Genomic DNA, 26,382 nt, shown 5'->3' on the forward strand with positions numbered 1-26,382 from the left:
CTCGGACTCAGTCACTATCCGTCTCCCTCTGCCGAGTGAATTACTCGACCATCCTCCTGTTGGGATGGTTGCAATTTTTCAAGTCGCTCCGCAATGCGGCTTACGTCTGCCCCTCCAAGGAATAGCTTGGAATCTGCTTTCCCGACTTCGTATAGCGCCCAGGTAGATAGTTCCAAACGGGTGGAGGAACTTGTTCAGATGCTCGGTGTTATGGGCTGAGATAGAGCAGCCCCCACTGACTATCAACGAGTTTCTCTATCTGTTTCAAGTATGGTTGAATCCGCAGCAGCCCGGCTGGTAACCTTTAATAACCAACCCACCTACCTCCAACAAGCACTGGAGAGATAGATGGTTCTGGGCGTGTGGCCGCTGGGAGACTGCCGAGTCAGGGCCCATCGAGTCTCGTGTTCCTCGGGCGTTCTTCCAAGCAGTTGACTCGGCACGCACTTTTTTCTTTATCTTCTCGTACCAGTGTCTTTAAGTCCGACTAAATGCATTTCACAGATATCCCTGGGCGAAGGTTGAAGCTCAGAGCAGGCGCTTTAGCTCAGATTAAGGATCCGAGGGAGTTGAGTCCGGAGCAGCGGTCTTAGAAGAGACTTCTCCAACCGGAGCATCTGCTTGAATCGGGTTTGGACTCGGCCTTAACAGGTACTTTCTAGTTATCTCATTACATTCCCTTTGAATTTGGTTTAACTCATCTTGTATTTCCTTATGCAGAAATAGCTGAGGCAATGCCGATTCTTCGTCCGCCTTCCAAAATGAAGGCCCCTCTAAGGTCAGAGGATCGGCTTCCACCTCCAAAGAAGCCGAAGACGGTTTCGAAGGCTAAGGGGCAAACTACCCCAGTTGTCCCGACCGTGATAATCCTCGACTTGGAGGGGACGAAAGTGGGGGAGGCGATGGCTTTCGAGGCTCAGGTAGCTCCCGAGCCTCAGGTGGCTCCTGACTCAAGACCTATCGCTAGTTCCGGAGTAGACGGGGGAGGAGAGGAGAGGGGAGCCTTCAAGAGGGGAGACGACTCAACAGGAGGCATCGTTCTTCCAGCGGGCTGTGTCGGATATGGTCTCCTGGGCGATTTCTCATGAGAGCGAGAAAGAGTTCGCTGCCCTCTTCGAAGCTCCCCAGAGGCGGACTCTCTCTCATGCGGCAAAGATTCTCCTCGAGGTAAGACTTGAACTTCTTACTTATCTTGCCGATTCCTTCGAGCTTAATCTGACTTTACATTTTTCTTTTGCAGTTCGCTCATTGTTTGCTCAGGGCTAGCTCAAATCTGGTTGATGCTCAGAGTTGGGCAGCGGAGGCAGAAGCAGCTTAAAAACGGGTAGTGGAGGTGGAAGCACAACTCGCTGCTGCCGTAACTTAGCTCAACATAATGGTTGGCAACTTAGGGCTCGCCAGGAAGGCCGTCGACGATTCTAGGGCTGAGAGTGCTCGTTTGGCCTCACAATTGCAAGAGGCCTGGGAGGAGAGTTAGCTGAGTCGTCAGGCTCTATCTTCTTCGGAAGAGAAGTTGTCTCGGCTAAAGACCGAGACTAAGACTGTCATTGAGTAGGCTTAGGTCTAGGCTGTAAAGGACTTTCTTGAGTCCCGAGAGTATTCAGAGGAGCGGGATCGCTTGTATCCAGATGGTTACACCAAGTGTGTGGAACCGATGAAGCAATCCTTCCCCGATCTTGATCTTTCGGGATTCGATGAAGGGTCTGAAGGTCCGGAGACCGAGGCAGGTGGGTCTGCCAATGCTAGGCAGATCTTAAGGTCACTTCTGAGACAGTGCCAGAGGTTGCCCCAAGTGGCGGCAGTAGTTGAGTCCGAGCTACCTCCTGTGTTAGCTCCTAATGAACCTTGGAGTTTCATTTTGGATTGCGAAGCATGTTAAGCACTTTAAGCACACCAAGCTTTAGGAACTTCAAGCACACCAAGCTTTAAGGTGGGATCGAGAGCATCTGCAATGGAGAGAGGACATCATGGTCGTGGCTGACTCTTTTTGCTTCTATTTTTATTTTTCCATTAATGTAGTTCCGAAGTAGAGACTAATGTAACCCGATGTAAAACTTATACTGATGAATGAATATACTCGATTTTCTTATTCATTTAACTCAGCTTACATGTTTTACATTCTTTACTTAATCGAGTCTTTTTAATTGCTCAACGGCCGACCTAGATATAATAGATTTTTAGATGCTCAGTATTACAAGGATGGGGAAGTAGTCGCCCAGTTAGATCTTCCAACTGATACGTTCAGGGTCGGATGGTGCTTGAGACAACATAGGATCCTTCCCAATTGAGTCTTAGTGTGCCCGCACCAACCTCCGTAGTGGTTAGGAATGTTTTTTGGAGGACCATGTCTCCCACTCGGAAGTGTCTAACTTTGAGTCGAGCATTATAGAACCGAGCTACTTGTCATTGCCGAACCATTATACGCAACCGAACTCTTTCCTTTTGTTCTTCCAAAAGGTCGAGTCCGAGGGACAACAGTTCTTCGTTGTCTTGTTCATTGAACGAACTGACCCGAGCTGAAGGCAGTCCGATCTCGACTAGAGTAACGACTTTCGATCCATATGCAAGGGAGAAGGGAGTTTCTCCCGTGGTAGTGTGAGCAGTGGTTCGGTATGCCCACAATATTTTAGGAAGCTCTTCTGCCCATGTTCCTTTAGCTTGGTCGAGTTTAGTTGGCAGATGTTACTTGATGATCTTGTTGACTGCCTCGACCTGTCCGTTTGTCTAAGGATGATGGGGGACGAGTAGACATTTCTGATTCCGAGATTATCATACATCTCTCGGTACTGCCGGTTATCGAACTGCTTTCCGTTGTCGACAACAATGGTCCGAGGTATCCCAAATCGGCAGATGATATTTTTTCAGACAAAATATGTGATCTTTTGTTCGGTTATCCTAGCCAATTACTCGGCTTCGGCCCACTTTATGAAGTAATCTACTGCAACAATGGCGAACTTGGCCTAACCTTTTCCTAAAGGGAGCGGTTCGATTATATCGATTCTCCACTGTGCGAAGGGCCAGGGGCCAACCATAGGGGTCAACTCCTCGGGTGGCTATCTTGCGATGGTTACAAATCACTGGCATTTGTCGCAACTTTGGACGAGCTTGCGAGCATCATGCTGAATGGTCGGCCAGTAATACCCTTGTCGTAGGACTTTATGTGGGAGTGACCAACCTCTCGAGTGATTTCTTTAAATCCCTTCGTGGATCTCCCACAGTACATAATCGGCTTCATCATGATTAGGCAGCGTAGCAAAGGAGCGAAAAATCATTTCTTATACAATACCCCGTCAATTATGGTGTAACGAGAGGTTCGAATTTTCAATCGTCGGGCTTCAGCATGATCATCAGGCAATTTTCGACTACCGAGATATTGGACAATCGGGTCGAGCCGAGTGGGTTCCAAGTCGATTTAATGTACGGCCGAGCTAAGCGGGTCGTCGATGCTCGGCTTAGTGACATACTCGATCAGAACGGACCTGGGTATAAAGTCTTCGTCGACTGAGGTAAGTTTCGCCAATAAAAGTGGGCCTTAGCATTTTCTGTTTGAGGGATCTGAGTGACGATACACAGTTGAAAACCATCGATCAATTCTTTAGCCTTCTTCATGTATGCTTTTAATTGCTCTTTACCTGTTTGATATACGCTAGTGACCTAATTGATGACCAATTGCGAGTCACTGAATACGTTGAGATGGGTCACACCTAGGCCGGCTGCCAGTCAGAGATCGAGTAACAAGGCTTCATATTCTGCTGTATTGTTCGAGGCTTGAAATCCAAGTCTTAAGGCATATTACATGTAAGTTCAATCGAGAGTTTTCAGGACGACTCCTGCCCCGCTTGCCTTAGAGTTGGATGAGCCATCGACATAAACCTTCCAGGGGATTGGGTCGGGCAATGACTCGGGAGAAGCAGTTGTCAATTGTTCGGTTCCAAGCTCAGTAAATGAAGTGGCTTGTGGAGTGACTTCAGCGATGAAGTTGGCCACAACTTGTCCTTTTATCGCCATTCTCAGCTTATACTGAATGTCGAATTCACTAAGCTAGATTGCCCACTTCGTTAGCCGGTTGGAAGCTTTTGGTTTCTGAAGGATCTGATGTAATGGGAGGTTAGTCATGACGACAATAGTGTGAGCTTGAAAATATGGCCGAAGTCGTCACGAGGAGATGACTAGTACTAGGGCTACCTTCTTCAAAGGCGGATATCTTGTTTCTGCCCGTAATAGTATTTTGCTGACATAATACACCGGCAATTGTTTTCCTTCATGCTCCCGTATCAGAGCTGAGCTTACTGCTGCGTCGGAAACTTCTAGGTACAAAAGCAAGCTTTCCCAGGCTCAAGTTTCGATAAGACAGGTGGAGATTCGAGGTATGATTTCAACTGTTGGAACGCTACTTCACACTCTTCCGTCCACTTTACCGTTTGCCGACCCTTGAGTTGTTTGAAGAACGAGAGGCATTTATCGGTAGCTTGAGAGAAGAAGCGGTTGAGTGCAGCTACTTGTCCAGTCAACTTTTGTATATCCTTGATCGTTTTTCGAGATTTCATGTTGAGCAATGCTTTGATTTTTTTCGAATTTGCTTCAATCCCTCGCTGACTGACCAGAAATCTGAGGAACTTACCCAAGCTTACCACGAACGCGCAGTTGCTCGGGTTCAACTTCATCTGGTATTTCGAAGGATGAGGAACATCTTTTCTAGGTCGGCAATATGATCGGCCGCGTATATACTTTTAACGAGCATGTTATCAATGTACACTTCTATGGTTCGGCCGATCTACCGGACGAACATTTTGTTTACCAATCGTTGGTAGGTCGCTCTTGCATTTTTTAGACCAAATGGCATCACACGATAACAGTAAAGTCCTTTGTCAGTGACAAAGGTAGTCTTAGATTTATCTGATTGATGCATTACAATTTGATTGTATCCAGAATAAGCATCCATAAAACTAAGAAGTTCATGTCCTGCCATGCTGTCCACCAGTTGATCGATCCTTGGAAGAGGAAAGTTGTCCTTTGGGCAGACTTTGTTTAAGTCGGTATAGTCAATACAGACTCGCCACTTCCCATTGGCTTTCTTAATGAGTACGACGTTAACTACCCATTCCGGATAGTATATCTCCTCGATGAATTTATCCTTAAGGAGCTTGCTAACCTCTTCCTCAATGATGGCGTACCTTTCGGGGCGGAGCGGTTGTTACTTCTGTCGGATCGGTCGGTAGGTCGGATCGATGTTGAGGCGATGAGTCATCACCGAGGGATCAATCCCAGGCATATCTTCATGGCTCCATGCAAATACATCGGCGTATCGTCGGAGTAGGGATATTAGTTTGTCTCTCAGGGTACCGAGCCAATCCGAATTGTTTTAGACTCATCTGTCTCGACCAAAGGTATTAAGATAAGGTCTTGTACCGGTTATCCTCGCTTGTGGGTCTCGACCCGAGGGTCCAATGATTCGATCGTGGTTACCTTGGCTAGAGCTTTTACGGTCGTCGCATAGCAGCGCCGCGTCCTGTTGGTCACCTTTGACGACTCCCACTCCCGAGTCGGTCAGAAATTTCATGGAGAGATGATAAGTTGATACCACAGCTTGTAGAAGGCACAGAGAGGGTCGGCCGATTATAGCGTTATAGACTGATGGTTGGTCGACTATCAGACATCACTATCGCCTGATGTGGAGAGTTTCCAGTGAGTGGCAATGAGATGACTTATTATTCTTCTACTAGAGAATTCGATTAATGGGGTGTGAACTGGCCGTATCGCCGATCGTTCGACACCCATTTTATCGAACGCTTGAGTGAATAATACGTCTGCGGATGACCCTGTATCAACAAGAATGCGGAATACCTTGCGGTTCGCTATAATGAGGGTGACCAATGCATCATCATGCAGGTGATGAATGCCCCGAGCGTTTTCATCAGTGAACGATATGCAGTACTTCTCTCTTTTCTTTTCTTTTAAAGGCCCAGCTACAATCAGGATTTCAGATTCAGGTCAATTGATGTTCCTGGCATGATTCTTCCGAGCATTGTTTAAGTCACCCTCGCCTCGAGGACTACCGACAATGATTTGGATTTCCTCCATAGGTCGGTTGTCTCCAAAAGTTCTTCCGTCATCCCGGTTCTTTCAACGTGCTCTTTGAGATGGCCTTCTCGGATGAGCCTCTCGATTTCTTACTTCAAATGGTAACAATCACTCGTATTGTGCCCGTGATCGTGATGATAATGACAGTACTTGTCTTTGACAAGAAAAAAGGCCCCCAAATCTTGAAAGACCTTTCCTTTTTATCTCCATAAAGACTTGCTCTTGTGACTTATTGAGCAAAGTATAAGTTGGAAACTTGTTATTGGGCTGCTTATTCGTCTTACGATCGTCGCGGGACCGATCCTCCTTTCGCTTCTTACCACCAGCCGAGTTAACTTCCTTTCTTGCTGACTCTTTGAATGAGGTTTTTGCGTTCTGAGCGGCCTCGCGCAAGATCCAAGTTTCTTCGGTATCCGCATATTTATCCGATCAAGCCATGAATTCTGTCAAAGTAGTTGGCGGGTTTTTATCCAAGGAGGCCAGAAACGGCTTGTCTCTTACGCCTTGCATGATTGAGTTGAGTGTTGTTTCGTCTGAATGTTTCCGGACTTGGAGTGACTCGAAGTTGAAGTGTTTGATATAATCTTTCAACAGCTCTCTCTCTTTTTGAACTATATTGTTCAGGTGTGCAGGTGGCTTCAAAATTTTCTTACCACCAATGAAATTGGTGAGGAAGGCATCAATGAGCTCTGCGAATGAGCTAATGGACTTTAGTTTCAGCTAGTTGAACCAAAGTCGAGCTACGTCGGCCAAAGTGAGGGAGAAAGCCCGACACATTACAACGTCGAGGCATCGTGCAACTCCATATATGTCCGAAAGGATTTAATGTGCTCGGTTGGATCGGTTTTTCCAGAAAGGTGTAATCTGCGGAAGACGGAACCGTTCCGGTAGCCAAGCTTGCATTATCTCTTCCACGAACGGGGATGCTTTTGTCTCAGGCCTTATTTGATGTATATCACGACCTTGCTTCATGTCCACGATCTCTTCTCACACTTTCCTCCTGAAGTCCTGGAGGTCGGCTTTCCAGGGTTCATCACTATCTGTCGTCCCCTCAACCGGAGGCCTGCCGCGCCTTCTCCGATTTATTTCATGTCATAGATCGGAGGCTAGCAGCGGGCGGTCACGGAATGAGCGAGTGTAGGTTCTGGAGGACCCTGGTGCTGAGGGATTGGTTGCGGAGCGACAGGCTGAGGGTTAGCGAATTGTCGCGGAGCATTCACCCGACCACTATATTGAGGTGGAACTTGTTGGTAATGGATCTACTCCAGCATCTGCTTCATGTAGTTCAGATCGGTCCTGAGCTCTTGGACTTCCTTATCTAACCGACCGTTTCCCCGGTTCCGTTGATTGTGCTTGGTCGAAACGGAGGTTGCTCGGACGGGCCGCAAAACCTTGTCGGTTATCGGGTCGGTTGAGCCCCTTGGGCTCCGTTCGTATCCGGCCGAACCTTCAAGTGTCGGAGGCCCGGTGATAGCGACCTCATCGAGGCTCGTTTTGGCAGTTCTCCTAGTCTTTGCCATTAAAACTTGTTTGAAGCTTCGTAATAGAGCCTGAAAAATGACTTTTCATATCGTATCCCACAGACGGCGCCAATCTATTATGCAAATTTGGTCTATCCTTTTTAGACCTTTGAGTACTCGCACAAGAAGAAGACAAAGGAAACCCTGATTAGAGCCGGGACCCTCCGATGCTTAAGTCGGGATAGGATATGGGTCTATTCAAAAATCAGAACGTACCTTTCATCTTGGAGATTTCCTATATTTATAGGAATGGGAGGGCCCCGTCGTGCAGGGATTCTTTTCCTAATATCCTGGAGATTTGATTTTGATCCGTTTTTTATCTCCATCCGATCCCGAGACCTTCGGGATCGGGGATCCTTTTACGAGATTTTCGGGACAGCGTTTTCATTTACACCATCTTTTCCTTACTCGACTCAGTCATGACCGACTCTAGTGATGAGTTAGTCTCGGCCAGCTTTAAGGATCAAGTTGCTCGCCATTTGTCGGGTGAAATGGAATTGATCTACAATCGATGTCCTTTATTAATCCGATAGCCGATGATGTAACCAACCTAATTTGAGTCGGTTTTATAGTCGGTCGAGTGGCTTATAAGCTTTGGGCTTTAATCGGCCTCTTTGGATGTTGCTCCTCGCTTGCCGAGTCAACTTTATACATCTTATATGCTTAGCCTTGTGGCTCATGACCTTATAAGTCTTAGTCGGGGTTTATTACCTGCAATCCGAGCTAAGTCTCTCTTTCAGGGTCTTTGCTTACCTGCCTTGGTCGGGCTTATTGTCTCGGATTCCCGGGCAGTGTCAATAGGGTTGGTCCATTCCATAACTGAGTTTTTGGACTTGTTCTATTTTTTCCCCAATAGTGCTTGGGGTGTATTTGGTTGGACGGATTGGAAGATATTGGAAGGTAAAATCCCGGGATATGGCCGGCATACCTAACAACCTCGATGAACTTGTCCCGAAATTTAGCAATCTCATGGATCTTAAAGCAATCTACTGACACCACCATTATTTCCTTGAAATCCATCCCATCCCTCCTAATCCCATGGGATCCGGCCAACCAAAGCATGGATTCGAAACCCGCAGGATTGGAAACCCCCTAGATTTGCAATCCTTCCCGTGCATTTGGCACCTAGGAGTGTGAATCAACTTTAATCCAAAAAAATCTATGCATGGTATATTTTTACAGGGGTTTGAATTTAATTACTAAATCAACTTTAATATCTCTAATTAGTAAGATATATCATTTTTGACATTATGGTTGTAATAAGCCCATTGAAATACATGCTTTGCCTGAAAATGATGAAATTTCAGGCCTTGGATGGACCGCAAGCACAGGATCATGTCTAAGTGACTAACCAACTATTTTTAATCATTGATTAATATGGACAATGTTTGGACGGTGCTGATTTATATGGACAATATTTAAACAGTGTTAATCATCATTAGTGGGTCATGTGCCCAATAAAATAATAGTGTACAGTGACACAAATGTTACATTTGCAACTATTGAAATGATTTTGTGTAATCCAAGCTCTCATCGTAGATTGCAAACCCTCTCAAAGAGGGGATTAGAAACCCCCTGGATTTGAAACCCCCTCCAATCCCCTCCCAAACAACTAAAAGTCAAGCTGGCACTATCCCTCCCTCCCTAACCCATTTGTGCGCCGTTTGCCACGGTACATGACAACTCAATTTTAAATTTTAATTAATGTTTTATATATATATATATATATATATATATATATATATAGATGACCCGCGCTGCTGACCAAATCCAGCCGAGCCAAGCTTAGCCATGCTGACTCGGTTGAACTCATGTACAGATCTAATCCTGACCATTGAGAGCGTGTACAGACCTAATCCTGACCATTGAGGGTGTTGGGAGTTTTGCCCATCAAATGTGGATGGTCTGTTGACGTTGACAAGTTGCGTGAGCCCTACCGTTATGTGTTATATCCAAATTGTCCGGCCATTTGGCAAGATAGTTTTAAAGCTTGAGTTAAAAAATGAGATAGATTCAAAGCTCCAGTGGACCACACCATAGAAAGGGGTGGGGATTGAACGTCTACCATTGAAAACTTCTCCGGGTCACAGAAGTTTTAGAGTAATCCGATATCTGTTTTTTCTCCTTATCTAGGTCTGTTTAACTTTATGAACATGTTGGATGGCAAAGAAATATCATGGTAGATCCTGGGAAGGTTTCAATAGTATAAATCATTGTTGCCACTGCTTTCTCCATGTGATATGGTCTACTTGACCCGATCTATCTTATTTTTAGGCTCGGGATCTAATATTATCTCATCAAATGGACAGACGGTTTGGATATAACACATTCATCATGGTGGGGCCACGGAACTTGGTGTCGGTGGTGTGTGGTACACCACACCACGCACACCTCTTCCCTATTTTTCTGTATAAGCTTTTTCAGCCGTGCATTGCACGCCATGGACCGAGCTCAAAAAATCAGCTCGACTCTGCCTAAACCCAGTTTCGAGCCTAGTCGAGCTTTTCCGATCCAAGTCAAGCAAGTTAATTGAGCTGAATCAGTTCGTGTACAGCTCTAGTCTGGATTGCCCATTCATCGTTTACGCCCATTCGCCTGATGGTCCGGAAAATCAATGGTCCCAATCACCTCTGCAGCTCCTCTAGTTCAGGATTCATCTGAATGTTGATACATATATATTATTCCTTGCTCCATCACCGAATCCTATTGGCGCTTGCGAACAGAACTTCAAAAGAGGGGAATATATGATCCAAATGCCGTAAGTTTCCACGGGTGAGACCTACGAGTCAGCAATCCCGACTGCTAATCTGGTGGGCCGGACTGTGTGGATTCACCGTGTCCCAGCAACTGCCCAGATAGAAGATTGTGAGGTGGGTGTTTCATTGATACCATTCAACGATAGCAAGTAATCTACCCTCCATACGGCATACGCATATCAAACCGTACAATCCAGATCAGGGCCCCATCGCGTGGCGGCACTTACAAGGTGGGATCTTCATGGGAACGGATTGGCTACTCCCCCTAACACCAGCCAATGGCTGCTGGTCTGTGCTATGTGGGCCCCACCATGATGTATGTTTTTCATCCATTCCATCCATCTGTTTTTACAGATCATTTTACGGTATGAGTCAAAAAATGAGGTATATCCAAATCTCAAGTGGACCACATTACAGGAAACAGTGTTGAATGAGGGTAGACCATTAAAAACATTTTGGGGGCCATAAAAGTTTTGGATCAAGCTGATATTTGTTTTTTCTCTTCATCTGGGCCTGTATGACCTAATCAACAGATTGGATGTCAAATAAACAGTATAGTGGGCCTTAGGAGGATTTTAATGGTTGATATCCAATCACTATTGGTTCCATGTGGTGTGGTCCACCTGCGATATATATCCCTCTCATTTTTGGGATCAAGCAATAAAATGATCTGTAAAAATGGATGAACGGAATGGATGAAACACATACATCATGGTGGGGCCCACAGAGCACCGACCACCAGCCACGGAGCTGGTGTCAGGGGGAGTAGCCAATCCGTTTACGATCTTCATGTGAAATCATGATGGCTACCTACAAATGTATGTTATCCATCCAAAGTTCATGGAGCGAATGAACAAATCCAGGATGCCGAAATCCGTTAAAATTGGTGGTCATTAACTGGTTGGTTTGGATTTTAGCTTCCATACAAAGGTGTCTTTCAAACAACTAACCATATTTCAACACGGCTGATAAGGTATCCAGCCAACAGGATTTTTACCTTGCAAACCCTTTTGTCATTTATTTGTCAAGTAAAGCTCTTCTCGTCATTTCAAACTTTTGTTAATTCCACAGCAGGAGGTGAAAAGATGCCCACGAGCTCTTTCGACACTGCAGTTCTAAGGCTGATGCCCTTACCGAGCTCATGTTACTGCTCTATGCGGATCAAGGTTTGGTGTATCAGGTATTGTACCGTTCACTACCGTTTAGGGGCAATATCAGCCTGCAGCATGCTGTTTCAGCCAACACGGCCTGACGATCAGGTTGGGCATGGGGTGATTTTGTACCAGTTTTGGATTATACTTTAAACCAGCTGATCGACCCAAGGGCATGTATGTACACACACTGGAGTTGGCATTCTTCATCATTTTAATCGCATTTTAATATACTTCCTTTTAGATTTTACTAATCTTCACTGACAACAACGAATGAGAACCCATGCCAGAACAAATTCTACGAGTAAATAATACAAAGAATACATGAGAGATGACATCAAATACCAACAGAATGCTTTACAATACAAATTGTAATCTAACAAAACAATTCCAAAAAAATCCCAGAAATCTCACTACAAATCAGGGCAGATTGCGACAAACAACAAGAAAAAGAAAAAAAAGAATCACTCAAGATGATGCGGGATCGCATAAATTTACAGGGACCTCAAAAACAAAAGGGGGGTTGACAGGTTTCGAAATGCTGGTGCTCTGAGTATTCCACTACCACAGCTTAGTCGGTTGTTAGAAGTGAAAACAGAGCACCACAGAAGAGAAGCACGGAGAACTTTGGGGCTGCATAATGTCTATACACGATCTCTGGCAGAGCGACCGATTAGTCTGCACTGCTCGGGAAGCAAATGACATGTTACTTGCCCATTGACAGTGAGGAGTTCTCCATCGATGCCGCACCCCTTGTGAATGCTTTTATCGGGCTTAATTTTCACTGACTTTACCTGCATCACCACCACCAATGGAAATTTCAGCAGGAATGCATGTTTTGGATGGTCAAAATGCATGCTTCAGGTGGGCATGGACACGTCTGCTGAAGGATGAATCTGAAGACATCTAATGCGGAGGGGGAAAGCAAGTAAGACAAGCTTATGATCGCATGTTTACACATACCTAAACAGAGCTGACAGGACGGGCACAAGCATTTTTTTATCATTTTTCAAGATTTGATGATAATCTTCATCTATTATGATGAAAAGCAGGTTCAAATAAATCCTCCTAGTTTCAGGCGCATCCCCTTGAGGATGTCCATAAAAGGACTAGATTTCAGAAGGCGTGGTTCTGGCTTGTTTTATTTCTTCAAAAGATATGGGTCATACTGTTGGCTGTGAAACAAATTTCCCTTTCCAAGATCTCTAATATTCATAGTTGTAGGACTTGTCTAGTGATTTAAGTATTGATAGTATCAGCCGATACTATCAATATCACACTCCGGCGATACAAAATCAGTGGGTAGTTATCAAACTCCCCGGTCGCAATCTTTTGATATGTCGCAGTTTCTAGCTCTAGAATATCATTGATACCTGCAATATGTGTCAATATTCAATGATACTGACAGAATAGTACCCCTTTCTGAGAAAAGAAAAAAAAAATCAAGAAAAAAGGATTTTAAAAAATCAATTTTCTATTGTGTTGGGGAGGGGGTTGGGTATTACATTCCTACAAGTATTTCTACTAGTCCTTGTGAGCTGTTTTGAGGAGACAGAATTTGGGTGGGGAAATCAAGATTGGAGAGCAGCAACAAGCCAAAACCCAATCGATGAGTTTTTTTTAAAAATTATTTAAAGTATCTTTTTCTAATTTAAATGGTTTAGAATCGGTGAAACCAAGTTATTGATCCATGATTTCACATATTTTGCATGCTTAATCATGGACTTTTACATCCGGTTTTCGATTATAGGAAAATGTAGGAATTTGGTGAAAATCCAAAATTCCCCTGATTTCACCAATTTAACTTGCAGTTAAAGTGTAGAAAAATCATGTGATGATGTTTGTAGGCTGATCTATAGATCGATGGAATTTTTAAATTTTTGAAAAAAGATAATTAAAAAATATTGAAATTAATTAATTAATTAATTTTTCTTAAAATTATTCCGACCAACCAAAATTCGTTCCTAATATATTTTTGTATATTAATGTGTATGCTGATCTTAATATCAGCGACTCTTTTATTTATTTTCAAAAACAAATTTAATTTTTATAGAAAAATAACAAAAATAATTTGGAAACATTTTTTTTTTTTTTTGTAATACATGCATTGTATAAATACATTTTTACAACTTTTTTTGAAGAGAAAAAAAAAACTTTGAATGTATTGTCCATGTTTACTTAGTTGTCTTGCATGATTTATAAATGTTATGAACTCATTTTGAATATAATTGCATCACTTCTATTAGACAGCTCATAGTTTAAGAACCTATACAAAGGAAACTTATTGTGTACTTGGTTTTTTGTGATCTTTTGAGTTCCAAGTGTATAATATTTTTTTTAAACATCCCCTGAAGTTCCATTGAAAAATTCGATCAACTTCCCTATGTTTCCCAAAAACCAGCGACACATTCTGCAATACATGCAATATTTCCCATGCGATACCTGAATGTTTAGGTATCCCAAGGATCCGATGTATGCATTGATACCAATATTTCAATCACTGGACAAGTTCCATGCGACTACGACTCATCCGAGTTGACTTGGGCTCACTTGGACCGAATCCGGTTCGAACACCAAGTCCCATCACCCCCAACTCGCGTAACTAGCGACTCAACTAGACATTAAACAAGTCAGTCTGAATCGCCTAGTCATTTAACCATGCTTACATTTACACTATGTAAAGAACAAATGCACAAAGGAATGTCCCATGATATCCTAAAAAATTTGAAGGGCCTGGAATCAACAATCCAAATTTCAAAAAATGAAAAGCAAAAAATTTGTACAAACAGTTTTTTATGAGAAGCAAGAACAATATAACTGTTGCAAGATCGGGGCCATTCATCATGCTGGCCGCACTGAAAAAATGCTCTGGCACAAAAAAGGCTGTTCCACTCATCAGTTGCGTAACACATGTTCATTTGACATGGACCATTAATCAACTTATAATAACTGTCGCTTTTTATCATGCTTGAACAGCCCACACGATAAGCGGACCAATATGTGCCAGGGCACATTCACAGACATGATGAACAGCCCTGATCTTGTACCTATGTTACAAGATAGCGCATGTTCTGCAAAGCAAATTCCTGACCCTCCTGGTGCATGTTCCTTAGAAGGGCTCAAAGAAAAGTAAAAAGTTGTTGCAGCTGTACCTTGACATATTCAACATAGGGCAGAGAAAGGTGTCGACCTAACTGCAGGCGCAAGAAAAATCTTAATAATCTCATCCGTCCACTTCCATGAACCAGCAACAAGTCCAAAGTGTTGTCATCATGCTCAGCTTTTGGTGCAACCACCTGAGCACTCTGAACAGTCTTGCATGAATGGTTGCATACCAAGACACCAAGAAACTGTCCTTTCCGGGTAATCCATTTCTCTTCATACTTTGGAGCAACCTCCTTCATTACACCCACATCTTCTGCATCATTCGGTGGTGGCCCTGGCAGCTCAATGGGATTCTCATCGCCCCAGTGAGGCTCAGTATCCCACTTGGGTTCAGCATCCCATATCGGACCTGGATCGGACATTGTTGATGAAATATCCTCTTTGTCATTCATTGCTGTGTTTCCCCAAGAACATCTGGAGTCATTTGTAGCTGTCAAGCCAGTCCAACCTTTATCTGTCCTCGACCTTGATCTGGTCCTCGGCCAGTTGGGGGTGGCTGAGAGAGGCAGTTGAGGATGAATAACTTCTTCCGGCTCTGCCACTGCATTGCTTCTCCCAGAGGATAGGCGTTTCGTCTTAGGATCGAGACCACGAACATACTCAGATGGCTCAGTGCTAGCATGTGTGCTGCCAGTTGTGTCTAAATCTCCAGACATTCTGCTAGGGGTCATGATTGAGTCAATGCTTGATAAGCTCGATGCCCTCGGGATACCATCATTGTTTGATCTCCTCATAATGTCCAGATAAAGGTCTGACATCTCAGTGATTCCATGATCCTTCAGACCCTTTCCTTCAGGGTCTGATGCTGCCTTTTCCACAGGAAGATATTCCACTTCAAAGCTATACTTGGGCAAGCATAAGAATTTGAAAAAACCAGCCACAAAATATCGAAGAGGACCGAAACGCTTCTGATATTTCTCGGAAAGCTCCAGCACTGCAAAAGAATAAATAACACTTCTGATATTTCTTAAAAAGATCCAGTAAGAATCCAAGAAGACAGTAATGCTTCAAATGCATATACATATCTATGCTTCAATACAGAAAAGGATCCTGGTCAGTTTATAGTAGTTTCTGTGAATAATTATAAATCATCTTACCTTGACCTTCTAAACCTATGTCATATTGCATGCTAATGGCCTAATACATACTCAGATAAACAACTGCGACAACCAATGACTCAACAAATAAAGAATAGCATAGACAAGCACAGAAAGCAAATAAATCGGCTATTCTATACTCTTGTATAAAAAATAGCCTGGGAAAGGCCATGATGATGATTACATACTTGTGTATGCCATATTTGCACTATCAATTGTGCATATGCACACCTCTATCCCTGTAGGATACATTTGTTTTGATAGATTATATTATGTTTAAAATGGACACAAATGCAAAGCGCTCTTAAAAGGGACAATCAACAGTTTTGTTGGCCACACAATGTTGTCTAAAAGAAGGAGAACTCTTCTACAAAAACCCACAACGTCCAGAATGCAAACGAACCTCCACAGAACCCAAAACTCCCCTCAAGCATCAAGAAAATGACATTTTCCAAATCCATTCTAGAATATGACTCAAGAATGAAAAAGAATAAAACCATTGCCATCTGCTTCATTAGAATTCTTCTGAATAAGGACATGAGCAGAATTACAATCTTGATACAGTAAAATGCAACAACAAAGCTGTTAATACAGTATAAAATCATTTTTACTGCCAAGTGAAGGAAAGTACAAAAGTATACATGCAGATCTCTCTCTCTCTCTCTCTCTCTCTCTCTCTCTCTCTCTCTCTCTCTCTCTCTCTGTGTGTGAAATTTGTGCGTGTGAGTTTGTGAAATTTAATATAAAAAAAGGGGGATGATCCCAAATATGAATCTTTTTGGTCTTGGACGCCAAGAATGCTCAGTGTCAGCTTGACCAGCTGAAAATTGACCAAATAGACCTTAATCAAACACAGATCATGCATGATTGGTGGATTAGGGCTCATTACATATAAATAAAATCAAAACTGGATGAAAAAATGAAAAACAAATAATGACTTACCCCTTCGATATTTCCTAAAATGACCACTCCGCTTCAATTCATGGAACCCTACTCAAATTTTGTGTTTTGATCCTTGAACCTAGAGCTAGTTTAAATTTATCTTTTAAGCTTCCTTCATAGTTGAAATGACGAAGTAGAAAATGGGAGAAATTTTGAAAACAATAAATTTAATAATAGGCCCTTTATGGCCATCTTTGCCTGTAACAGCCATATCAGCCTCTTAATGATGCCAATACAGCCTTTTTCTTTTCATAGCTGACCAATTCACCCCCATATAATGTGAAAGGGGTGACCTTTTCCTTTATGTAAAGGTAACTTTATAGTGCCATGATCCAAACAACATCCAACATAAAACATCTACTCTTTTTTTTTCACACGCACACTCATGCCGTAGTGGGATTTCACCACCTATGTGTACTCAAACCCCTGACTTGGTGTTGAAACTCTTGTGAGTCTACCACAGGGGCAAGAGCAAGGACCCAACATAAACATCTATATGAAACCCGATATTTGAGTAATGTTCAACTTAGTAAGAAATAACTAATGGAATGAACTGTGAAAGAAGAAAACCAGAAATTAAAAAATATATATATATAAAATAAAAATCCTAAACTTCAATTTGTGAACTTGGGGTACTTTTAAGGTTCAGTACTGGAAGCCTTCCAATGAAACGAAACACATAATATCATCAGAGGGTGAGATCATCAGGCCCAATCGGTGTGACCGCACAGTTGCATTAAGTTGGCTTGATAGAAAAAGATTTAAGTTGGGCCAATGTTGCAAACACTGATCACCTGAATGCCAAAATCAGAAAAACATGCCCATGCTTGGATCATTAACAAGCCCATTTCCGGAAGCAGGGTCATCATATCTGCCTTCCTCTAAGCTAAGCACAGTCTGGCTGTGCATTTTCTCTTAGGGCCTGTTTGTTTTTCAATTTACACTGTAAATGAGTAATTATTACTTCTTACACCTGATTGGAAAAGAGGAAATTAGTGTAATTATGCCTCGAAAACCGTGGTGTAAATACATTGAAAACAGACCAAAAATGTGCCAGTAAATTCTGTGGGGCCACTGTTATGTATGGATCTGATCCACACTGTCCATCTGTTTTGCCTGCTCATTTTAGGGCATGAGCCCAAAAATGAGGCAGATCCAAAGCTCGAGAGGACCCCACCACAGGAAACAGGAGAAATTGAATGCCTACTACCATTGAAAGTTGAAATGAGCCTAGGGCCCACAGGGATGTGCACCTGTCATCCAACCTGTTCATGCAGTCACACAAACATGGACAAAGGGTAAACAAAAATATCAACTTGATCCAAAACTTCCCTGGCCCCCAAGAAGAATTGAATGGTAAGCATTCAATTCCCCCTGTTTCTTGTGGTGTGGTCCACTTGAGCTTTGGATCTGTCTCATTTTTTAGCTCAAGCCCTAAAATAAGCAGGTAAAACAAATGGACGGTGTGGATCAGACACATACATAACAGTGAGCCCCACAGATTTTAGTGGAAAAGGTCTTCTTTTCTTGGTTTTAGCATAGTAGTGTTTCAAACACACCTACATGTCAACATCAAGTGGAAATTGAAAAAAAAAAAAAAAACCCGCCCTATGGATCATCTCTGTGTATCATGTGTATGATGGATGAGGATACAATGGATCATCTCTGTGTATTGCCCTTTCCTACATGAGCTGTCAGCTGATATGTTGAACCGATTCAAGGTGATGTGGGTTGCCCCTGACTCATTAGACCGCTACTTGGCCTCTTGGATTGGGGTTCGCTTAGGTAAAGCAAGATCCGGGCTTTGGAGAATGGCGATTCTTGCTATATGGTGGGCAAATTGGGAAGAAAGGAACGCAAGATGTTTCAACAGTTTGAGCAAGCCAGTGGAAAACATCTCCCTTCAGGCCAGGAAGATGATTATCGAATGGGGCTTCTTGTGCCCCAAATTTGAAGGATTGTACTTTGTTGTTCCTAGGGTAGAGATGTGGGTCACCTTCTTGGCATCTCTTGTATTTGTAGTTGTTTCCTTTTCTTTTCTTTTTTTAATAAAATTTCAGTCATCTTTCAAAAAAAAAACATTGCCCAGTTAAATATAATACATGTAGATATTAATACCTGAATGTATCAAACCATACATGATAAATATTAGAAATCCAATAGCACATAATTCTGTAATTGAAGCACAACACAGAAGAATAATAATTAAGAAAAGGTCATTAAGAAACAGATAATGCCAGGTATGAAAATTTACCATCACTAACAAAACCAAAATATGATACTGTCAACCCAAAGTGAATACCACCAGTCTGGATCCACTCTACAGCCAAAACATCTGTTGCTGTAAGGCCCCCCTGTACCCAACAAACACACCATAGACATTAGACAATTATACAACATCATAGCAACCATATGGTCTCATCATCAGCTACATGAAAAGACTTCAAATTAGGAGTGTGAAACAATAAACTAAATGTCATACTGAAGCCTAAAAAACATTGCTGAATTAAATTATATCATTAAAAAAAGATGTTCATAAGCAGAATCAAACTATAAAATGCATTACCTGGTTTAAAAATAGAATATAGGAAAACATACTCTAAAGATTTCATAACACTCGTACCTTTATTTTCAAATTAAAGAAAATTGTTTCTACTTGCTAAACCAGTACATGGTAAAACCAATGTGAAGGGTCATGTTGCTTTGTTCTACTACAGGCAATGCAACTCCAGAACATATATCTTTGGACCTATGATACTTGGATCCTTCAAAAACTAACTCTGACACTTGAACAAGGAAAAGACAATACCCTTCCACAAGACATGCACTCTAGGCATACATGATTTAGAACTAAAGACTTGCTAGGACAGAATTTAGAGTGAATCATACCAGTTTGCCACAATCACAACATCTGCTTTCCATCCATTTTTCAAATGACTTGCATTTTTAATGCAGAGTGGCATCAAAATAATTTGCTGGAAACGTGATTTGAGCAATGGCTTTCAAGAGCAGTGTTAGTGTCTGACTAGAACTACAAAGCTTGCAGTATCAATGGACTGAAAATAAGGCAAAATGACTTTGACAGATTGAAGTTCTTGGAACTTATGGTACCCAGATATGGATGCTAATACAAACATGGATTACCCTAACTGTGATACGAATCTCTATCCTCTACTTACCAAAAATTATGGACAAATTTGTAACATGATAAGACTGACTCATTCTATTTTTTTACTTAAATTAATGAGTTCATGATTTTCACAGTACATGCATGCAAGTACATTATAACAAAAAACAATAAAGCCAATAGTTGAAACCCTCCAAACAAGAAAACCCAATAGTCGATCAGACATCTATTCGAAAGCCCAAAATCTCAAAACCTCCCAAACAAGAAAACACAATGGTTGAAATACATTAACGTATAACCAATACAGAGGATTTGAGTAAAAGGGTGTCAAGAAATCCAATCAGCTATGCAACAAATAGTTGTTCAGGCTCACACCCAATGCCCAATTCACATCCGCTTCGATGCTCTAAAAAAATAATAATAAATAAATAAAAGTCTGAAGAAACCCACAAAACTAAACCAACTCTCATACTCCCCATTCTAATGCACCCCCAAACACATTACATAGAGGGAAATGAGGTCGAAAGCTCAGGAGATGGGAGATTGTGAGCAAAGTCAAGGTTGGAGCAGAGATAGGAGCTGGTAGAGAGTCATCGTAGGAGGCCATCCGGATGGGTAAACGGCAAAAGGTCAGTCGTGAAGGATTCCAGCAGTGATTGGTGTCTCTCATGAAGAAGAGATGGAAGCTTGCTTTCCATCTAGGGGTCTTTATCACCTGCTCGAGGGGATCATAGATCCAGAAGCAAAGGGAAGGTTGGAGAAAAATCGAAGATCGATGCTGAGGATAGCAAAGAGGGTGATCCAGAGGAATGGATAACTGTGGGGAAAGGAAAGAAGAAGAAGCATGCTAACTCAAAGAAAGGTGGGTTGGGTTCCTCCCTGCAAATCCTCCCCACCGCCTATGTTGACAACTTCCCTTGAGGACTGAATGAATCTTCATTTCTCCAGGGTCTTCAGCCGCTTCAGGACGGTTGGAGGTCCATCATTAGAGGATTTGCAGTCATGCATATGAGCTATCCCAAAGACCTTTTGTGGGCAGTCAATGGTCTAAATGGCGTAAGAATCACCAACAGAAAACTGAGGGTCCAAAAGGCACACTTTGGTACGGAGAAAGTGCACGAAGAGGAGTAAGAGGAATCAAAGTAAGAATTTGAGTGGGTCATGGGAAGAAGGAATCCATCGAAGGCTTCGGGGAGGGGGGAGGGAGATTCAAAGATCGACCTTAGATCTATAGAGAGATGGTGGGAGTGTGCACCGGGGGGGGGGGGGGGGGGGTTGTTCTATATGGAGGAAGTTGGGTTTGGAAGGAGTTGTCACCCTTCGGTCCCATAGTACAGATCCTACCTCAGGTCAACAACAATGCTTGGAATGCTCTTCAATGGGGGCTTTGTGGCATCTCTAAAGCAGGATTTGTCTGTTGAAGACCTGAGTATCTGGCTCGATCTAAAATTGTGGCCTGGGTGAATCTGTTAGCATCTTAAGGCAACTCAGGGATTCGGAGATTTCGGTCTCCTTGCATCAGACGGAGAACATAGAAAGAATCATTCTCCCTAGTCATCTTTTCCAGGAGGGTCCGATCTCATCCATAGCCAAATGGTCTGATCAGTCAGTGTTTGGGAAAGAATATCTAGGTGGAGTTGAGAGAGCTGCAACTGGGGTTCGACAATGAGTTCATGGTGGTCAGTTCATGCTCGGGGGAAGTACTAACCATCAATCCAGCCACTTCCCATTGTGAGAACCTTTGGGCTGCCAGAATCTTCATGATTAAAAAATTTAAAAAAAAAAAAAAAAAAAAAAAAAAACAAACAAATCCATTACCAAATTGTATCTTGATAATGGTTGGTGATGATAGAGCCCTTGTCCACATTTCTCATGCTGGGCTGAAGTCCTGCAAGAATGGGCTGGAGGTCATGGGAATCAACGGCGCAACTCCTGGCTCAGTGGTGGGGAGGGTTGGATCGGAGGAAAGAGACGATGGTGCACCAGATCAATGCACACGCAGAGCACCAAGTTTGGAGGTGCCTACGTGTGCGGTGGATATGGTTCCGATGACCAATGGTGTTGATGGAGGGCGGCTTGCAAGGATGCGTAGCACTTTCCTTCCTGAGAAGATTCTGTAGTGGGACTGTTGTCTCGTTGCCAGTCTATCCATGCCATTATTACCTCTGAGCACTCTTCCATCTTTTCATGGACCTTCGCGTGTCCTTCAATCTCAAGACGTTCATGCAATGGTGGGCCTCTTTCTGGGACATGTGGATCTTCTCTGCCCCTTGGAGAGATGTTCGTGGGATAGCTATCTGTAAGATTACATGCATTTGACGTCAGCGCCTTTAACTGTCATGCCAAGCTCTCCGTCTCGTGGTTGCCCTTGGCAAGAGAGAAGAACATGTGTCCTCCATTCTTGAGGGTGGGACAGGTGCCTCTCTGCCATCTTGGCATTGCTTATACTGCGTCTGGGCAATCTGTCACCTTGGTGGGAGGGAGGGTCACACGTCCTGTTCAAAGGCATTTGTGCAATGGTGGGGCTTTAGCTGGGACGTGTGCCTATTTTGCAACCTCCAGAGAATCGCTGGTGGGACAACTGTCCATAAATAGGCATGTTGATGACATTGAAGTCATTAATTCTCATGTTACGCCTGTAATCTGTCACCAGCCCTATTTGTGCGTCCCCGCCGGCCTACTCCTTTCAAGGATTGGATGTCTACAAACAACGGGACATGGAGTCTCTCTAGGTGATGTGTGGCCCCTCAAGCCCCTCGATTGGCAGCACTCAACAAAGAGAGGGTGATAATCAGAGCCTTCTTAAGTATCCTCGCACCCGATAGGAGACATTAACCTCCCGTCTGCTAATGACACGTTGGGTCTCAAGGTGATAGTGGGGGTAGGTAGGGAGATTACAGTGCCTATCTCTCAGACGTGTATTTCTTTTAGGCCTTGGCTTTAATAAGTTTGGTGTGTTCTTTTCTTCTCACATGGGGGATAAAAGGGATTCCGCTCATGCGAAAGGCCTTCGCTTCTTAAAATGATTCATTACCCAGTTACTACCCTTATAAACAATTTCAATGTGCACTATATCCATTCTTTTTCCTTTTCTTTTTTTTTTGAAAGATTATGTCCACCATATCCATATAATTCAGTTCTTTATGTTAAAAAAAAAAAAAAAACCGACAATGATTGCCTTCATGGTGAAATGCATAACAAATAATGATAGTGCTTAGTGGATGACCAAACAGTAGTCTATATGCTAAAAAAAACAACAAGAAACAAGTTCAAAGATACACTGCACTTTATGATAGATATAGAGCACAAACACTTCTTGGCATGAAAGAACAGCAGTAAGATGAAATCACATCCATGTCCATATAAGAAAATTTTAGTTACCTTAACAATAGCTATTGCAGCCGAAACGGGATCTCTAACTCCCAGAACTGTCCAAACAAGAGAATTATCGGAACCAGCAGGGATTATGCCAATTGGAATTGAAATTGCTTCTTTCTGATCATTTCTACTAAGTAGACCATTTAGCACCTACACAAAATCATATACATCACATAGAATCATCACAATGAATAGAACTGACAAAAGTAATTTATAACAAAAAACCACATGTTCCAGGTGTTATAAATGATGAATAGTACAGACATGTTCACACTTTTACATTCAACAACCTAAGATAACATCAACATCATCATTGAAAAAGAGTAAATGGTAACTATGATGAATAGCTATAAACGATGTAGAGATGGAGATTAACATCAACAGGAAGGCACCACCATTTCCTCATGCTTTCGGAATCTAGCACCACTATAAGGCTGGCCTCACAGTATACTCGTGCCCAAGGTAATACGAAACCTTTTGATGCGTGTGTTGCTTGGGGACCGTTTGGTTTTCCAATTTCCTATGAAATGAAAAGTAAACGAGCCATCATTGTCATTTTCAGGCATTTGTTTAAACAGGAATTATGACTCGTAAATTGAGAGTCAAACACACTTGTAAAGGAAGTAGGTAAAGTTGCAAGAGCTTATCAGAGAGAACCAGATCAACAAGGATTGGATTGGTATCAAAGGAATCATCCTCAACATCGTGTCACTTCTTGGGAGCTCACACGACAAAGATGTGAAAGCCAAACCCAAACGACGATCATGGCAACGGCGAGAGTGTCGGCGACGGAAACAGAATATTTGACGCAGGAAGGTGCGGGCAATCATGGCAAAAGGAACCAACTAATCGAGAAGGATATAGGAGAGCTCGAGCGGGGAAAGAAAACAGAAGAATGGATTCAGGTGGAAAGGAAAGTCCGGGACCGAAGGCAGAAGAACAAATACGACTCTCTGCCAACCCTATTCGTAAAGGGATACCCATCTGGCTGGTATCCTCTCAATCTGGAGAGAGTTTTTGGAAGAGCAGGGGCAGTCATGGATGTCATTATGCCCAGGGACAAGAAGACAGGAGCATATAGAGGCTTCGCCCTCATCAGAATGAGTTTTGAAACAGAACTTGCTCGTGTTGTAGCCATGCTACATGAACAAAGCTTCCAGGGAGAGAAAATGCTAGTGCAGCGAGCAAGATACGGACCAGAGAGAAATCAAACTCACACACAGAAGGGCCACACAATAACCCAACAAAAGATGCTAGTTACTAATATCCCAAGCCCTCAACCTTATCGGGATACCCTCCTTTACTCGTCTCAGAAACCCCGACAGCCGCAATACTTGACCGAACTGACTCCGAGGGGGAGAAACCACAACCTGACGGAAGTGTGAAAATTCCTAACTCCATCCGGGTTCGTGAGGAGGGGGTTCTCAAAGCAAAGGTAGCTCTATCAGATACGGTGGTGACTGTGGCGCATGAGGAGGCGACCATATCCCAAATCAACGACTGGATTGATGAATGCACTTGCATCCGTGCTGGATCTTTTAGCCTGCGTCCTATAGGCTATAACGAGGTGTGGGTCAAAGGCGATTCAGGGGTGAATCTGGAGGCTTTACTCATGGCAGGGGCGATCCACAAGGACGGGCTAGTTAAGGAGGTGAAACCCTGGAGTTCTTTCAGTCCCTTCGGAACCGAAGACGTCTGGGTTCTCGTTTGGGGCATTCCCATTGAACTGTGGAATGAAGAGTTCTTCCACGCGGTTGCAGCCAGCCTCGGCTCCCTTGTGGAATTAGACCTAAAAACAAAACGGGGAGTAGAAATGGGAGTGATTTGAGTTTGCATTAATAGAAGGAAAGGTACGCCTCTTCCCAACCACATCTCTATCATCGTGGGAGAAATTTCAATCAACCTTCCGATCCAAAAGGAAGAGGCAAAGTCCCCCCTTCCGCAGTGAGATCTCTGGCGGTGTAGAGTTCCTCCCGCCCCCTCGGTGAGAAATCGCGCTGTCCATAGGGAAGATGATGGCATGTCTCTTCGGTGCTCCCGCGAATCACCAGAGAATTTCAGTGAGGTAGGTGCTTGTCGAAATCCTCCAGCTCAGAGACAGAAGGATATTGTTCCACGTGTCGATCTCCCCTCTCCCTCCCGGTCTCGAGACGCACGCCCGGTCAGAGCGCTCGTCTCGAGTGAGCGACGTGGCGCTTTACAGCTCATCCATGCAGACGGTTCGCAGCTCGAAGCGGGTACACGTGTAGGTGAAGTTAATCGATTCGAGAGAAATGGTGGCGTCGACGCCACCATTGTTCCACGTGGCATGCATCCAAGGGACACTTCACAGCCACCCACTCCGATCGACGCTTCTGACGTCTCCAAAGCAACATCTCGTCCTGGTTCCGAGGAAGGACCATGTTCGGACCCTCATACCATCCTAGAGGCCACAACTTCGGAATTCATTTCAACGATAACTACTCAATCTGAGCCCTCCCCTTTTGATATGAACCGTTCACCTCATCCTGGCCCTGCACCGAACCATCTCCTTACTTCTCACGACCATTTCTCTTCCTCGCCCCCAGCAGTCTCAGACCGTGGGGGAGCTCTCACTGTTCTTAGCAGTCCCACATCGAACGGGCCCGCCTCGCAGGAAGATGTGAATCTCCAGCTGCAACTAATCCCCTTCGACATCCCATCCGATCAACCAATGTTTGACGATGACTCGTCCTGCTACCCGCAATCTTCAACATCGTCAGTGACTATCAAATCAAATCGCCTCTCCCAATCCTTCGATGACTGGGAAATAAACCTTCTTTCTTTGTTCCAAGAAACAGCAGGAGCTAACGTTATTATTGCGGAACCCCTCCAGGTCAGAAATGGCAACCCTCAAGTTACCCAGTTAGAGGACGAGCAGAGGAAACTCTTGAGTAAGAAAATTCAAAGGAAAAAATGGATCCGTGATGCGATGAATCACCTCGGAAGGCTATTCGGGCTATCGTTCGGAGACTGCCCGGAGGACTTCCTAGCTCTCTTCCAATGCATGGAGAATAGAGGCAGACTGTTGGATCCCAACAGAACCCCCCAGAAACGATCCTCAAGGGTAAGCAGAAACAGGGAACCGAAGAGGAAAATCATCAACTCGGGAATCAAATCTATAGCATCGAACGAAGCTAGTGCTGA

General features: G+C 43.5%; 1 protein-coding gene across 2 annotated transcripts in view; it reads right to left on the reverse strand.

The window, feature by feature from the left end:
• Positions 1–11,792: 11,792 nt before the first annotated feature.
• LOC131232510 (sphingoid long-chain bases kinase 1-like) overlaps positions 11,793–26,382 on the reverse strand; it is a 51,232-nt gene continuing 36,642 nt past the window's right edge. For both annotated transcript variants that reach the window (XM_058228789.1, XM_058228790.1), the window contains exons 6-9: positions 23,221–23,367; positions 18,967–19,066; positions 14,661–15,607; positions 11,793–12,302 (exon numbers count right to left, since the gene is read on the reverse strand). In XM_058228789.1, coding sequence (XP_058084772.1) covers positions 12,153–12,302; positions 14,661–15,607; positions 18,967–19,066; positions 23,221–23,367 — 1,344 coding nt within the window. In that variant the 3' untranslated portion in view covers positions 11,793–12,152. The remainder of the gene's footprint in view (positions 12,303–14,660; positions 15,608–18,966; positions 19,067–23,220; positions 23,368–26,382) is intronic.

This window comes from Magnolia sinica, chromosome 18 (assembly GCF_029962835.1).
Source record: "Magnolia sinica isolate HGM2019 chromosome 18, MsV1, whole genome shotgun sequence".
NCBI lineage: Eukaryota > Viridiplantae > Streptophyta > Magnoliopsida > Magnoliales > Magnoliaceae > Magnolia > Magnolia sinica.